The sequence below is a fragment of the Bison bison genome, unplaced genomic scaffold (genome assembly GCF_000754665.1).
Source record: "Bison bison bison isolate TAMUID 2011002044 unplaced genomic scaffold, Bison_UMD1.0 scf7180017864344, whole genome shotgun sequence".
Lineage (NCBI taxonomy): Eukaryota > Metazoa > Chordata > Mammalia > Artiodactyla > Bovidae > Bison > Bison bison.
This window is the reverse complement of record NW_011494916.1, coordinates 29,885-47,562: the sequence shown is the minus strand read 5'-3', so window position 1 is coordinate 47,562 and position 17,678 is coordinate 29,885. Positions and strand designations below refer to the sequence as shown.

General features: G+C 37.7%; 1 protein-coding gene across 4 annotated transcripts in view; it reads right to left on the bottom strand.

The window, feature by feature from the left end:
- Positions 1–15,432, bottom strand: part of TTK (TTK protein kinase) — a 45,086-nt gene extending 29,654 nt beyond the window's left edge. For 2 of the 4 annotated variants that reach the window (XM_010854586.1, XM_010854585.1), the window contains exons 1-11: positions 15,289–15,432; positions 14,006–14,146; positions 11,022–11,244; positions 10,561–10,667; positions 10,035–10,178; positions 8,065–8,179; positions 7,834–7,906; positions 7,649–7,743; positions 6,382–6,469; positions 5,225–5,345; positions 1,921–2,069 (exon numbers count right to left, since the gene is read on the bottom strand). In XM_010854586.1, the coding sequence (XP_010852888.1) occupies positions 1,921–2,069; positions 5,225–5,345; positions 6,382–6,469; positions 7,649–7,743; positions 7,834–7,906; positions 8,065–8,179; positions 10,035–10,178; positions 10,561–10,667; positions 11,022–11,244; positions 14,006–14,144 (1,254 nt within the window). In that variant the 5' untranslated portion in view covers positions 14,145–14,146; positions 15,289–15,432. The remainder of the gene's footprint in view (positions 1–1,920; positions 2,070–5,224; positions 5,346–6,381; positions 6,470–7,648; positions 7,744–7,833; positions 7,907–8,064; positions 8,180–10,034; positions 10,179–10,560; positions 10,668–11,021; positions 11,245–14,005; positions 14,147–15,288) is intronic. The other 2 variants (XM_010854587.1, XM_010854588.1) reach the window with 2 other exon arrangements.
- Between the last annotated feature and the right edge of the window lie 2,246 nt (positions 15,433–17,678).

Here is a 17,678-nt window from a genome sequence, read left to right as displayed (position 1 = left end):
ATCACCAATCATCAGGGAAATGTAAATCAAAACCACAATGATGTATCACCCCATACCTGTCAGAATGCCTATTATCATAAAGATAAGAAATAACAAGTGTTGCCAAGGATGTGGAAAAAAATGGAAGTCTTGTGCAGGGTTGGTGAAAATGTATATTAGTGTAGCCACTGTGGAAACTAGTATGGAAGATCTTCAAAAAATTAAAAACAGAACTACCATATGACCTAGCACTTCTAGGTATTTATCCAAAGAAAAGGAAAACACTAACTTGAAAGATGTCTGTACTCTCATGTTCATAGCAGCAGTATTTATGAGAGCCAAGAAACAGAAACAATCTAAATATTCATTGATGGCTGAGGGGATAAAGAAAATATGGTACAGATATACAATGGACTATTATTCAGCCATAAAAGGTATGAAATCTTGCCATTTGTGACAACACAGATGGATCTTGAGTGAAATAGCCAGTGAAAGTGAATACTGCATTATATCACTTAGATGTGAAATAGCCAGAGAAAGACAAATACTGCATTATATCACTTAGATGTAAAATCTGGAGGGGAGAAAAAGCAAAAGACCAAGCTCACAGATAGTTTGGGGCTTGCCAAGGGGTGTGGGTGGGAGGAGTGGAGATGGATAAAGAGGATCAAAGGTACAAGCTTCCAGTTACAAAATAAATCAGTCATTGGAACGTAATGGACAATGTGGTGACTATAATTAATAATACTGTATTGCACATTTGAAAGTTGCTAAGTGAGTAGATCTTTAAAATTCTCATCTGAAGAAAAAAATGTGTAATTAGGTATGGTGATGAATGCTAACTAGACTTATTGTGGTGATCATTTTGCAATATAGTTGATTCTTGAACAGCTCAGAGGTTAGGGGCACTGACTACCCACAAAGTCAAAAATTCACATATTACTTTACAGTTGGAGTTCTGTATCCACTGTTCCACATCCTCAGAGTCAACCAACAGAAAATCATATAGTACTATATGTACATATGTACTGAAAAAAAATCCATGCATAAGTTCCCACACAGTTCAAACCCATGTTGTGCAAGGGTCAACTGTATATACAAATATCAAATCATAATGTCATATACCTAAAACTAATATATATTATACCTCAATAAAACAAAACACTTTTTTCATAACAGTATTATTTACATGTAATCTGCTTATTATTGATATTTTTAATAAATTAGCAAATACTTTAAAAATTTATTGGTTTTACTTTCTAATATAGCAAAAAGAGATCAACATAGCCTACATAAACCAAAGTTCTCTAGGGGCTTCAATAATTAAGAATATAAAAGAGGATTCCCAAGACGGAAATATTTGAGAACTGCTGAGTGAGACTACAATTAAAAATTAATTGTAAGGAGAGTATGACCAAGGACTATATTCAGATGTATCTCTCTAACAGATCCTTTCTTCTGAAATAGACCCCAGCCATGGGGAATGATCATTCAACTTGTTATGAATTCACATTATCTAGTCTGTATTTTTCTATTTTATCCATGAGGTTTCTGTTGCAATTACTTAGTTCTGCTTTTATAGTTCAAAAACAGGCAAAGACAGTAAGTAAATAAATGGACATAGCTGTGTTCCCAAAAAGTGTTGTTTACATTCAGGCTGGGAACGAGATTTGGCTCCTAGGCTGTAGTTTGCTGACCTCTGCACCAGTCTACCAGCAATCTAGAAATACTATTGAAAGCAGAAAAGAATTCAGCTTGATATATACTGTTACTAAACTAAACCTATTGTTTAGTTTGTTACTGATCATTGTTTTGTGAATTTAAAACACACACACACATACTTCTGAGCAAACTACTCCACTAAAGAATACAAGAAGAAAACACTTAACATGATCATCACATTATAAAAAATGCTACACTTGATGTGGAAAAGAAAGTTACCTCTGTATCAATTTTGGGGATTACCTCTGGAATCTGCCACTGACTGGAAAATGCAGCAGCATTCTGGTTTGCACATTCAGACTTTCTCTTTGATTGCCGTTGTTTCAGTTCACTTTCTGGAACCTTTAGTTCTTGATGTTCTTTAGTTTCTGCAATTGCATTTATTGTTGTCATTAATGGGCAAGAATATTGGATAATAACAAAATTAAACCTAAACAACAGAACATGTTACAAATTCTATTAGCGTTTTGCTCTTAAAAACAGAAATTATAAGCTTTACCCAGCTACTGACAATTTGCTTTTAGCAAATCAATTTTACAAAGCTGCAACAGCCATCTTCCTAGGTTGTTATCTAGAGCTTTATCAGAGACTATTCTCAGTTTAAATACTTCTGTTTTTTACCAGAAAACAAAGAAATAAATATGCAAAAGTCCAAAAACATATATCATAAAGTCTCACTAATAAAAGCCAGTTCACCACTTTTCATAGATCTAGTTTTTTTAACAAAAATTTTACCTTACGTTAGCCTGTAATTTACTATCTTAAGGGTCTCTGAACAAGACAGACTCAACAATATTGACTGTTTTATGAGTGTCACTATTCCATCCCTATCATTACAAATGCAAAAATTCTAAATAAAATATTTGCAAGTGATATACAAAAGGTACAATAAATTATGACCAAGCTGTGTTTATTCCTAAAAGTAAAGTTTGCCTAACACTGAAAATTAATTTGGCATAATAATAAAAAAAGTACGTGACCGACTCAATAAACACAGAAAAGGTATCTCATAAAATTCAACATCCAGTCACAAAAAAACTGTTAACCTCAATCTGTTTTGATATATGATAAAAAAACAGCTTTAAGACTCTAAGCTAGTTATTATACAAGGGTAAAACAGTGAAAGTGTCTCTCTAAGGAATGAACAAAAATGCTACTTATCAATTCTTTCTATTCACCATTATTCTAGAGGTTGTAAGTGCAACACAGCAAAGAAATTAAAGTAAAAGGATTGGAAGAAAGAAAATGTTATATATTTTCAAACAACATGAAAGAACTCATAGGCAAATATTAGATGTAAACAGTGATTTTAGCAATGTCTCTATAAATGAGAACAATAGTTAAAAATCAGTTGTAGTTTTATATACTAGCAACAAAGAAGCAAAGGATAATTTTTTTTAAAGATCTCATCATTGTATTATCAAAAATATCAAATATCTAGGTATATTTCTAGCAAAAGAAATGCAAAATCTCTATACAGAAAATAATTTTTTCAATAATGTTTTAAAGACTACTTAAATGAATGAAGGGGTATGCTAGGTTAGAGGACTAGAAAATTTATTTGTTAAGATGTCAACTTGTCCCACTAGGACTCAAACAAAATACCATTAAAAAAAAAAGAAAAAAGGAATCTGACAGATTCTAACATTTATATGGAAATCCAAAAGGCTTAGAATAACTAAAATAGTCTGTAACAAAGAAACAAGTTGGAAGATTTGCACTGACAGATATGAAGACTGACTTCAGTAATTAAGACAGAATTAGCACAAAGTCATAAAAGGACTATGGAACAGAGAACTACCCAAAAACCAGACATCACAAACAGACTCATCTAACTTATAACAATTCACTGAGGGGAAAAAAGGGTCTTTTCAATAAATGCTGTTGGAGTCTACTAGATATCCACATGGAGAAGAAAAACATGAATCCTGCCACTTCATCTTAACCATACATAAATATTAAATTCAAGTAGAATAGAAGTCTAAATGTTAAAGGTAAAATGATACCTTCCAAAACATATAGAAATATCTTTATGATCTTGGAGTAGGAAGATTTGTTAAAAGACAAAGAAAACACTCACCACAAAGGAAAAGACTGATAAATTAAAATGCATGATAATTTAAAATTTAATCAAGTCTCCACCACATTATGGGAGAAGTTATTTGTAACACATGTACCCAACAAAAGAACTGTATATAGACCAAAAAAATCATTGAGGAAAATAAAGGACACTCAATAGAAAAATTGGTGATACTTGAACAAACACTTGAGAAGATACCCAAATGGCCAATAAACACAAAGAGGCATTCAACATCATTAGACAACAGGAAAATGCAAATTAAAACCACAATGAACTATTACTTAGCAGAATCAGAATGTGTAACATTAAAAACCAACAATAAAATGATTGGGAAGAATATGGAGTAAAAGCCAATATAAGTGCTGGTTAAACACAACACTTTGGAAAACTGCTTGGTACTATCGATGAGCTGAATGTATACAATTGCTGTGAACCTGACCACCCCACCCTGAATATACTTGACAGAAATGCACGTGAAAGAAATGATATGTCATTTGGCTGTATTCTTATGCTTTGGGTAGTTTTCTGATTGCAAATTTTACTACGTAATAAAATACCATTAACATAGTGTGGGTACTCAGTAAGCATTCACTTATTTGGAGAAGGCAATAGCACCCCACTCCAGTACTCTTGCCTGGAAAATCCCATGGACGGAGGAACCTGATAGGCTGCAGTCCATGGGGTCTCGAAGAGTCGGACATGACTGAGCGACTTCACTTTCACTTTCGCTTAGCATTAAATTAGGTGCCAGATCAGTACTATAAACAAGTATTTTTGGTAAAGATGCTTTTTCAGTCATATCAGTTTGTAATAGATGCCATGAAAACATAAAATAAAATCATTTCCTCCAAATATCAGGAAAAGAAATCTATAGTTGGTCCTTTATATCCACAGGTTCCACAGAAATGACTATACTACATCATTTTATATAAAGGACTTGAGCATTCTAGGATCTGAGCATCTGGGGGGGATCCTGGAAACAATTCCCTGCAGGTATCAGGGAACGCTGATGGTCCCAATCAAAATAATGGCATCCCAGTTTTCAGGGTTTCCTGAGACATGGGACTTTCAGGGCTAAAACCTGTCTCATTCATTTATATGCTCTTAGAATATCCACCATAGTACACATATAGTGGAAAAGCAAATGTTTGACAAAAGAGGAAAGAAAAGGCTTGTCATATAAATACAACTTTCCCAAATACTTCTCAAGCCAACTGAGAAAATTAACTCAATGCCATTGAATTTTCCCTCTATTCTCTTACACACCTTTTAGGCAAATCCTCTGCTATAGAATTGAATACTTTTCATATACTTTATACAATTTAACTGAAACACAAGATAAAGGGACCTACTCTTCCATGTCAATTTTTAGGGGGCTGGTCAACTTTCACAAGTAACAAAGTGGTTCTTAATTAAAGAGGTAGTCTATTTTGTCACTCTTACCTTCTAATTTTGTTAGAAAACTTGATTCACTTTTATTCTTCAGGGTTACTGAATCAGTAATAAGTTCAGAACTCTTCTCATCTGACATCACAGGTTCCTTGGAACGAACATTTTGAACAGACTACATAGAGTAAGATTTTATTTTGATGTAATATAAGACAAAGTCTTAAAAACAGAAGTAGTACTAATCTTAGTGTTCAATATACTAGAGTCTCATCTATATGAAAAGACTGCTAGGAAAATAATTATATGTAGACTCACAAGCAAAAATAACTTCTTGAATTATTGACTAGAGCAATGGGAATGGCCATAATGATAGATTTGGCCAATTTGCTTTCAGTAGACATATTATCAAATGATAAGGCATATTCACTTAAAAAGAGAGGTTAGAAAGCTTAAATTCAACATAAAACATGCTTCACTATTTTGTTACTATATTATTTTATCACCAAAAATAACAACATTGGTCAAAATTAAGATTTATAGAAGTCTAAGACAGTGCTTATTCTAAATCCCAAAAGTAAACTCCTGACACAACTATGTGCTATTCCCTAAGATAGCTGTAAATTAGTTAAACTCATTTAAAAGGATACATCACGAAAGAGAGAGAGAAATTACAAAAAATGTAAAACTGAAAAGACCCACATTATGATGCCAAGGGTCTAAATGAACTTCAATAAGAACAGTATAACCCCTAAAAATCAGTGCATCAGGGACTAAAGCTACTTCCTGTCTTGGAAGTTCACATGTCTGCCATATCAGGATGTCAGGATTGAGTATCTTAAAGCCCTCACTTCTGCCCCACCACAAAGACACCCTCTCATTTTTGTCTAATTTGCTCTGTCAGATCATATGATTCAACACACCAAGAAACAAAAGCTTGCCCCATTATTCCCAAACCCAGGCCAACTAACCTGCTTAAACACTATATAATAAATAGTACTTCAACAGAAGACGGTCATTCCTTGCCCTCCCACTTCCACTGAGGAGAAACAGTTTAGGACTTCTGTATCACTTCCCATTAGTGGCCCGACCTCTCCTGGGGTTTTAGGAACACTGTTGGAGATACATAAACCATGGATCCCTTCCCCAGAAAAAGCTCCATGAACCCTGGTCAGGAACCCTTGCTCCAGATAAAGATTTGAAAATGGAAAAACCTTTAAATGTCTCAATTCGCTGGAATCATTTCCACTTGATTTACATCCAGGTGTGATTGTATCTCGGCACTCTGACCCAGAGATATGTCTGTTACCATGAAACAAAACAATTGTTTAATTTGAAATCAATCATTTCAGGGTATTCAGGGTATTATCTTTTTCATTTTATTACTATTATTTTTTAGAATTAGCAAAGTCATTTAATCTTTTTCATTTTAAAGTTAGGTTAAAGCTGGAATCAAGGCATGAATATGGGAAAGAATAAGGAAACAGCAATGTGTAGATTAAACTACATTTCAGGTTGTAAATAGCTTTAAGGATAAGAACTAGTGTGTAGACCCTTCTATGGGCCTCCACAGTGCCTAGCTCAGTGTATCAATACAAGCACCAAGAAAATGGCTGTTTTTGTTCTTATTTTTTTTTGGAGTGGAGAAAGTTTCCTTTAATCTTGAGCTAGTACTTGAAGATAATCAGAAAATAGCCACCTCATAAGATTTTTAGAGCTTAACCTTGACATCCAAAATGCTCTTTAATATCAATATTCAGTCAAACCTTAAGTATAATAAGCATTTAAGTAAAGAAGACACCAGCTAAAAACAATGTTTTATCTCTATAAGTTTACTGGCAAAATGATTCTGTGGAATCCAGGAGTCTTTTCCATTAGAAATAATGTTATGAACAGTGGTTAGAGTTAAAAATACACCAGAAAAATGAAGACCCTTAGCTAAGCTGGATTATGAGATTCTCATTTTTCAAACTGAAGGAAGGAGAACACTTCAGATGTGGTGGACAATATTTCATCTCTACCTACCCTGCCCCACTTCTTAAAGCCCTAGGCTCAGAAGCAAATGAGTGAGTTAATCATTTTTCCTACCAATAGCTGCTTTTTCCTTGAACTAGCTGCAAAGAAAATTGTTTTCAGACTTCCCACCCCCAGTGGACACTTACACACACACTAGAGTGTCTTACCATAGAGGCTACCATAAGCGATTCAAACGTCATGAGTTTTTACTGCTGGGCTAGTCTGTGCATAGTCCTGTAAGCTTCATATTAACAATACTTTTTCTTCTATGTCTCCTAACTTTTAAACAGTTGCTCTAATGAATATTTTTAATGAGAAAAAAAGCAAAATAAAGTCGTATTTCCCACTCGTTCCTCATTCTAAATAAAAATGTACTCGTAACCACTTTTATGTAGTAAGAGACTTTATAATCATTTTGCCATCAGTCTTCAAGTTTTGAAAACGAAAGTTAAAACTCAAACATACCTTTTAGTAAAATGTGGTGCAACTGAAACATCCATCTTCTCATGGGAATCCGGGCTACTTAGAAGGTTAACTGGGACTCTTCCAAATGGGCATGACTAAAAATGTTTTGGAAGATTAAGTAACTAACAAGGAAATAAGCATAGACCTCACCACTTCTGCTTTAATCAAAGTAAAAAATAACTTACCCGTTTAGCCTTGCTTGTTTGTTTCAAGGGATTTCGAAAGCCTATCTCTGTGTCTTGAGGGGGGATGTTCTCTCTAAAGAAAAAAAAGAAAAACCGATTTTTAAAAGAATAATATTGATACAAGCATTTTCATCAACTGCTAAACACTATTATAACATGAAAACATATATGCAGATGATATATAATATAAATTTATGATGAATATTTAAAAAATGAATTCAGTTTCCTTACCCATATAAGAACCGGGCTTTAGTAGTCTGCCCTTTAGAATCACAACTAATGTTCCTATTCTGTAAATGTCCAAGTGTACTGGGAAATGGTTCTTGCGCACTTGATACTGTAGATGCTGTAAACATTTTGAAACTGTAATTAAATTTGTAAAGACATAAGGAATACACACACAAAACAAACTCATAAATAATACTTTAAAAGTCAATTCATAGTAAATATTTGTCCCTAAATAAGATATTCAGATATGAAGATGCTGTGATGCTAATTCTCCAACGATACTTCATAATTGTTTCATAATTACATAACTGTTTACCACCCTTATGGCAGAAAGTGAAGAGGAACTAAAAAGCCTCTTGATGAAAGTGACAGTGGAGAGTGAAAAAGTTGGCTTAAAGCTCAACATTCAGAAAACTAAGATCATGGCATCTGGTCCCATCACTTCATGGGAAATAGATGGGGAAACAGTGTCAGACTTTATTTTTGGAGACTCCAAAATCACTGCAGATGGTGATTGCAGCTATGAAATTAAAAGACGCTTACTCCTTGGAAGGAAGGTTATGACCAATCTAGATAGCATATTCAAAAGCAGAGACATTACTTTGCTAACAAAGGTTTGTCTAGTCAAGGCTATGGTTTTTCCTGTGGTCATGTATGGATGTGAGAGTTGGACTGTGAAGAAGGCTGAGCACTGAAGAATTGACGCTTTTGAACTGTGGTGTTAGAGAAGACTCTTGAGAGTCCCTTGGACTGCAAGGAGATCCAACCAGTCCATTCTGAAGGACATCAGCCCTGGGATTTCTTTGGAAGGTATGATGCTAAAGCTGAAACTCCAGTACTTTGGCCACCTCATGCGAAGAGTTGACTCATTGGAAAAGACTCTGATGCTGGGAGGGATTGGGGGCAGGAGAAGGGGACGACAGTGGATGAGATGGCTGGATGGCATCACTGACTCGATGGACGTAAGTGGGTGAACTCCGGGAGTTGGTGATGGACAGGGAGGCCTGGCGTGCTGCGATTCATGGGGTCGCAAAGAGTCGGACTGAGCGACTGAACTGAACTGAACTTACCCAGAGTAAAGGCATGTGCCTTATTTCTAACAGCAAAAGGTGATTCGCTTGCTTAGATCAAGTTTGTTTGGTTTGTTAGTTATTTGGCTGCCTTGGGTCTTCCTTACGACATGCGGGATCCTCACTACGTCATGCAGGATCTTCCCTTGCGGTGTGCGGGCTCCAGAGCGCCCAGGGCTCAGTACCTGAAGCTCACAGGCTTAAAAGCCCCACAGTATGTGGGATCTTAACTCCCTAACCAGGGATGGAACCTGGGTCCCCTGCATTACAGGGCAGATTCTTAACCACTGGACCACCAGGGGAGTCCCTGTTTGTTTTCTTAATTGAAATACAGTTGATTTACAATGTTGTGTCAGTTTCCGGTGTACAGCAAAGTAATTAAATTACACATACATACATATATATATATATCTTTTCATGTTCTTTTCCATTACTATTTATTACATATATCGAATATAGTTCCCTGTGCTATACATTGGGACCTTATTGCTTTATTTTAAAGTGTATTTTTTTTTTTGTAGATGAAAATTTGAATTTACTTATTTTTTGCCATGCTTTGTGGCATATGGGATCCTAGTTCCCCTACCAGGGATTGAACCTGTATCCCTGAAGTGGAAGCAGAAGTCTCAATCTCCAGACCACCAGGGGAGTCCGGGACCTTACTGTTTTTACTGAGTTGTTTTAATGTGTTACTAATTAGTTTGAGTAGGGGAAAAAAAAATGCCAGTAAGAGAGTAATGACTTTGTTACTTCTGCAAGTCTCACCGCCTTTACATCTAAAACTTAATCTTAGACTTTGATCATTCTAAATAAACAATATTTTTCTATAGAATATTATCCTGAATCCTTTTTTGGCAGGACTAAACACCACAGAAAAGTATTAGCACACACAAACATATTTACCAGATAAACTCTTCCTTTCCTCCTCTGAAAGCAGCTGCTTTTTCTGAAGGTTCAAATTCTGAATGGCAATTTCCAGCATTTCAAGTGGCGCTGCTCCACATTCCACAGCTTTATGAAGAAGTTGCTTACTTTTTTTGAAATTACCTAACAAAGTAAAAAATAACAGTCATTTTAATGCAGCAACCTTTACTCCTCAGATACATATTCTTTGAACCTAGGAAAAAAATTTTAAAGTCTCAGGCAAAAATATTTATTCCAAGGCTCACACATTTTATTTATAAGCAAACAAGCAATTTCTCACTTCTGGTAACAACTCATGTCAAACAGTTTAACTTGTGTAATGTGCAAGTGAAACTGGTATAACAAATATTTCGTACACTTACATTCAGGTAGCATCCTTCCCTGAATTTTCATCTGATCAACTTTCATGCCTTTTGCCTCATTATTTCTATTTCACACACATGATTTAAATTACAATAGGAAGTTATCTTTTACTTAAAATCTGGACTTGACATTTTCAGATTACCTTGTGATAGTTCAAACTGTGCAAAAGATATATGCACGAAAGCAAATTTCTTGCAGTTTGCTCTGGCCATTTGGAAGTAGTCACGTGCATCGTCTGGCTCTTGAATACTGAAATAAAGATTTCAGAGTTAAGTTTTAAGAAAAAGAACACAGTTGCCTGTTTGATAACTCCTCATCCTATTTTCCAGAAGACACAGAATATTGTTTTCTGTCTGTAAAATTAAATAAGTTAATTTTTAAATTTTTTTAGGTGGAGTCTAGAGTATGTAATTTTTGTGGAAATATGTACATTGTAAAGAAAGTTTACAAGTTCACTTGTTAATTATAAACAAAAAGACTTGGTAAAAAAAATATTAAACTTACAAGTAGTTCTGACAACATGTTTTCATTTTACCTTTTGGTGATGTAGTTTTGTATTATGTAATGTAGTTAGCTGAATACAGTTAAAATGCTAATACTTACGCTTTTAGTTCAGCAAATCTCACTTGAATCCTAGCAAAACTCTCATTTTGGCCATATTTATCTGGAGGAAGTGCTTCAATTGCTTGGTTGTAACGACCAATCAATTTATTTAAAAGGGCATCATTTAAAGGGACACTGTTTTTCTCCAGTTTGAGCAACAAATTCAACCAATCCTCTGGGTTGTTGGCCATCATCATTATTTGGTTAACAGTTCCTGAGTTATCTGAATAAGGGACAAAATATAGCAAAAAATGAAAGTCAAAAAACAAATACCAAATTGCACTTTTCTTTCAAATTACAGGTAATCATTTATACTCTCAGTACAAATGCACACAAACTCGTTAAAATATTTTTTAAACTTTAACAATTCATGTAAATATAAACATTTACTGAGTATATATCTTTTAAGAGGGTATGTTTTACTGTAAAAAGCTGCATATTTTGAAGAAAAGAGAATTTGGAAATGTTTATGAGTAGCTTTAAAATACCATATGCAGTCTAAGAAAGCTATCCTGTAGCAGCCTAATTTTATTTTAGCATCCTAACAAGTCAAAGAAAACCTAAGCCTCTCCTACCACCACCAGTACCAACTTTCCTGGAAAATTCTTCATCAATGACTTATTAAAAATTTAGAAACATATCGTCCTAGCCCTAACATAACCTTCTTTACAACCTTATCCATCCAATATTATCTCCATATTCCTCAATTTACTTTTCAATCAATCAAAACCAGTTTACAGAAGATAAGCAACTCATATGGTCATTGTCTTCTCCTTGCAAGTTACCCACGTTTCTCCATAATTTTCACATTGTAATTTATTTTTAATTTTCTTTGGTGTTAACAGATTTTAAAAGACAACATGATTTAATGTCAGTGTCCTTGTCAGGTTACTTTAGTCATTACTAAACATTATTAAATTTAGAGAAACTTATCATCCCTTCTATTAGTTTCAGTTACCTTCAACGAGGGCTAAATATTTGCTTTTACAAACAAAATTACTGCTTTTGCTTTTTACTAAAACAGATTCAGAACTTTGTTTTTACCCATAATCTATTCTGATCTTAACTTCACTTTCCAGTTTCATTTCCCATCACTTCCCTAACAAATTTGTCTTCAAGTTTTCTTAAAAAGTCTTTAAAAATGCAGATGTATTTCTCATGCACTGTGCTCTCTCTGTTCAGAACTTCCTGTCTCTATTATGTCAGCAGTCATTTGAGCTAAACATGCATTACAATGCAGCATGGTAAATAGGTAAATTCTTCTCATCTAGAAACCAGGTTTAACCTTACTCGGTATTATAATGTCTTACATCCCACTTATCAACATGTTACATATTCACAGTTTTGAGCAAGCTAAGGGTTTTAAATAAAGACTCATCTACCCTGTTGTAAATAAGCTTTATTGTTAAGTCATGTCCGACTCTTTTGTGACCCCATGGACTGTAGCCCACCAGGCTCCTCTGTCCATGGGATTTCCCAGGCAAGAATACTGGAGTACGTTGCCATTTCCTTCTCCAGGGGATCTTTCTGACCCGGGGATCGAATTCACATCTCCTGCATTGGCAGGCAGATTCTTTACCACTGAGTCACCAGGGAAGCCATAACCTTCAATGGTGCTACTTAAATACACAAAATAAAGTATGTGTTTATTCTATCACCATTAAAAAATTTGCTTAACACCAAAATGATAAGTTCCTAAGTTGTTTCAAGGAATATGACCTGCCATTTTGACTATTTATATGGATAGGTTTTTGCCTTTGCTTTCCAATCCTTCATCCATTGAATGGTTACTATAAATAAAACAAAACTTATCTAAAGGTGACTTTTTCAACAACCTAATATAAAGAGTTCAGCTTCTGAGCTAATACTTTTCATAAAACTAGGACATTAAACTTTGGGTATTTTCACTCATTCATCATTCAAAAAATATTTTAAGTACCCACTACTTGCCAGGAACCATTCTTAGTTCTGTAGATAGAGCACCACTGATAAAAACCATGCCCTCATGGAGCTCACATCCTAGTGGAGTAGACAGACAACAAATGAGTAAAGGAGATATGACATGAACTTGGGCAAACTCAGTGAGATGGTGAGGGACAGGGAAGCAGTCCACGGGGTAGCGAAGAATTGAACATGACTTGGTGACTGAACAACAACAAAGGAGATATGAGGCGACTACTGCAGTGGAGAAAAATAATACAGTAGGTTGCTATTTTAAATAGGTGGGTTAGGACCTACCTTATAGCAAGCAGAATTCTGCTCAATATTATGCTGCAGCCTGGACGGGAGGGGAGTTTGAGAGAAAAAGGATACATGTGTATGTGTGGCTAAGCCCTTTTGCTGTCCACCTGAAACTATCACAACATTGTTAATCAGCTATACCCCAATTCAAAATAAAAAAGTTTAATTAAATAAATAAATGCATTAGAGAGGGCCTTGCTGAGAAGACATTTGAGCAAAAACCTGAAGAAGGTTTAAGAGTGGGCAGAAAGCAAGAACAAAGGTACTGGGGTAGGGGTTGGTCTGGCACACAGGAGACACAGTAGGGAAGCTGCTCCCGCTGAAACAGAACGAGCAAAGGAGAACAGGCAAGAAAGGCTGGGAGAGTGCTGGGAGAGTAACAGAAAGATTCTTCAAATCATATACTGTGTGGTTAGCCTTACATTTATACACCGTTTTATTAAGGTGTAATTAGTGAGGCTTTCTCAGATTGCAGCAAAATGTGGAGGGGGGGAAGGAGTACCTATTGATGGCAAGCATATGAGCAGAAATGACAGCTGCCAACAATGGAAGAGGAAGAAAACCACCTTTGAGCACACTGTAATAAATAGTGTTGTTTCCTTTTTTAAGAAAGTGGAAAATTGTGGAACTATTTTCACACAAAAGGATTAAAACATAAAATGTTTGTGCTGTCATTGGTGAGCATCAATCAGTTAACAGTTCCTTCCTCTACCTCAGAGGGCACTCAAAACAACACAACTCACCTGTAGTATCAGTGGAGGCTTTAGTCAAGCTTAGCTCGTCAGTAAGATCTTCATTTTTAAATTTATTTTTAATATCTCTCACTTTGTTCATTATGGAATCAATTGTCAACTCTTTGCCACTTAACTCCTCAGCCTCCATTTCTAAGGAAAAAAAAAAAATCGAACTATTCATAATTCCTACTTTAACTAGCATTTAAAAAAAAGATGTTGCAACTAGCCTTTCAGAACCCAGGAGACTGAAACATTAGTTAAACGAACACATTTCAACACAGATATTATCAGGGTGGTATTTGGGAAGCTATGTGCACAAAAACAATTGCATGTCTTTGTAATCTGTCCAGCAAGGTTTCCAACAGGTAAGTATTCAGTACACTCCTTCTTTCCACCAGAACTTCAAAAAGGCATTGCACAACAGGGAAGTTGCTGCCCACTTTCAAACTTTTTTCTATGCCTTCCTTTCACTCTTTTTCCATAATTATTTTCTCTGGGCCATCTGCAAATTCAGTCTTTTTTTTAAAAAATGTGATAGTATATTTGCTTGGATTCTGGTAGAAACATATAGGCATAAAAAATCCTCTCGACAATGATAAAAACCATTCCTTTATTCACCTGCTTTATGTCAGTAAACTTGCACGTTGCAAGTGGTTACAAAGCAGAATACATACAACATCACAGCCCTTTATTCACAAACGGGATATCAGCAGGCTTATTCTTCTGTATATCTGGCAGAAAGGTGATGTGCTACCTTAATCATTCCCATACCGAGAATCTACAGTATTTGTACAGTACTGATTACTTATTCCATCTCCACGGTGTTGATGTTTGTTTAGTCCACAAAGAGTCCGCAGCCTTTCTTCCCGTCAATGTCATCTTTGTGATGATTCTCACACCCATCAATCCAGTAACCCAGGGTCACTGATATCAACGCCGCCCCCGACCTCGAGTATAGTTAATGAAAAGAAGCGACAAAGCGGGTGCCTGGTATCACCCCCTGAAGCCAGGCCCCAAAGGTAACTGTCAGAACCACGGCCACCGGCTCCTCTCCCGGTTCTAAAACACCACACAAGAAGAGGAGTCTCCCGCAGAGGCCCTAGCAGGCCCCTTCTCCCAGCCAAGTCCATACATCTACCTCTCGCCTCCTGAGTCCTCGACAAATAAACCGCCGGCACTAACAGGAGGACCGGCGGGGGACAGCGGGCCCGTCCCTCCCCCTCCGGCCTGTGAGCCGCACCCCACGTCCTCTGCCAGGCTCGGGGACCTCCCGCCTCGTCACCACAGCTCACCGGCCCGCGCGGCTCGGCTCAAGCGCCCACAGACCCCGGCCGCCTCCGCCCCTCCGTTCGCCGCCAAGGTAGGCCTCTCCACGGAAAAGCGGAGCTGAGAAGAAAAGATGGAAACTCCAGCCCCTCTCCACACACACGTTTGAATTTCCCCGCCGCTACCGACGCGGTCGCCTATTGGCCAGTGCTGGGCACGTGAAAGCATCTGCTGTGATTGGTTGGTGCGCGCAGGCACCGCCCCTTTTTTTGCGACCGGAACGTCCCTCGCGGCCGGGGTCTTCCGCTCTGACTCTACCGGCTCCGCGCCCCGGAAGTTCGAGGAGCGGATAGACCAGCTTTCCGGCACCTTCCGGTTTAAAAACCAGGCCAGGGTTTTGCCCCAGAAGGAACCACTCCCGAGCCGAGTTAGCCGGTGAGAGGGAGATAGGCGCTGGCTGACGCTGCTCTCAGCATCAGGACCTTAAAGGTGCCTGGTGAGTCGGCCTTTTTCCGCCCCCTCCGCCTCCTCACTTATTGGTCCTTCAGGGTCCTTGGTGCCGGAGGATGTGGTAGGGGAGGGTCGTTCGCAGTGCCTTCAGCCCTGCCGCCAGCTCAAAAGTCTCAGTGCTTTTTGTCCTTGAGTTTCCACTAACCTTAGTCCTTCCACTGTCTTTAAATGACGCTTTGCCTTGTCTTTAAGCCAAGGTTCTTCCATTCTGTCAGAATTCAGCGCAGAACACACACGCCCATCGAGATTCTACGCCTGAACTCGCCTTAGCAGCCTCCCTTCTCCCCTCCGAGCCTGTCCCACTTTAGAGCTCAAGTGCCCTCCGCGAGGGCTGGCTTGGCTGCTAAGTGCCTTTGCGGTAGGAGGCAATGCTTTCTCTCCTTCTTGGAAACGAGATGCCTGTTGTACCAGCAGAATGACATGCTCTATGGTAGGAGAAATTGGTCGGTTTTGTGTACGTGAAAGAAACTTAACTGCAGCTGTCCGTTGTTAACGCAAAAGCTTGTCTTTTGAACCCTCGCGTTCTCAGCTCTTGACTAGCCACCCGGCCAGCCTGAAAGCCCTTCCTTACTGACTGCATTTTTTTTAATACCTTCTGGCTCTGTATTTTTGTTTCATCAGAGCAAAATGATTTACTGTATCTGGTTGGCTCATCCCTGCCTTTGCATTGTTGAGTCCAGCACCTGCTTTTGCTGCTGCTGCTATTGCAGGGAAAAGCCAATCCGTTGGAACTGTCTTTGACTTGCTTTTCCTTGCTTTTGTTATTATAATCATACATAATGGCTTACCTCAGAGAATCATGCTTCTGCCTGTTAAAATGCCTTTGTTCAGAGACCTGTCCACCTCTAGATGGCAGGAAGGAGGAACATATACCCTGCTTGAGGCCTCCCATTCTAGGAGACAGCTGCAAGATTAATGGCTTTTTTATTTTGTTTCCTCACCTCCCCCCATCTCTGATCAATAAAAGAACCTGGTATCCAAACCCCAAGATGGTTATTTTGAGATATTAGTCTGCCATCTTCTCTGTCCGTCAGCTCTCAGAATCAAGTTGTATTCCTTGTCTCATCCCCCTCCTCTGCAATTCATTGGCCTGTTGTAAAGCGAGCAGAGTGAGCTTAGACAAGATAACTTGTTTAGTCCCTAAGTCGTGTCTTATTCTTTTGTGACCCCACAGACTGTAGCCCGCAAGGCTCCTCTGTCCATGGGATTTCCCAGGCAAGAATACTGGAGTGGGTTGCTGTTTCCTTCTCCAGGGGAATCTTCCCAACCCAGAGATCCTGTCTCCTGCCTGGCAGGTGGATTCTTTACCAATGAGCCACCAGTTTTTGTGGAGCTCTTGGACCCAATCCCTAAACTTGCATTTTTCTGAAAATACTACTGCTAACACTTTACAGTGATAGATAGCCTCCACTCTTACATTTTAAAATACCATCTACACATTAATGACTCCCAAATATATTACTCCAGCAGACCTCTCTCCCCTGAACCCCAGATTCATATCCACTGCCTAGTTAGCATGTCAATGTAAGGTAGATATTATAGATATTTTAAACTCAAATGTTCAAAGTAGCCCCTAATCTCCCCACTCTCAATCTACTTCTTACAAAATCTTCTCTGTACAAGACATTCATAATTTTTTTTTAAGCCCAAAACTTTGGTGTCATTCCCAATCCCACATCTAATCCATAGGCAGATTGTGTCAAGTCTAACAAGGTAATGTTGGAATCCTACCACTTTTCTCCACCTCCACTACTACTGCCCTAGTCTGAGACACCTTCACCACTCACCTGGTTATAGTAGTAGCCTCCTGGCTGGTTTCCTTGCTTCTGCCCTCACTTCAGTTTGTTCTCCAGGAGAGCAGAGTCAACTTCAGTGAGGTCATGTCACTCCTTTGCTGGGCTTCCCT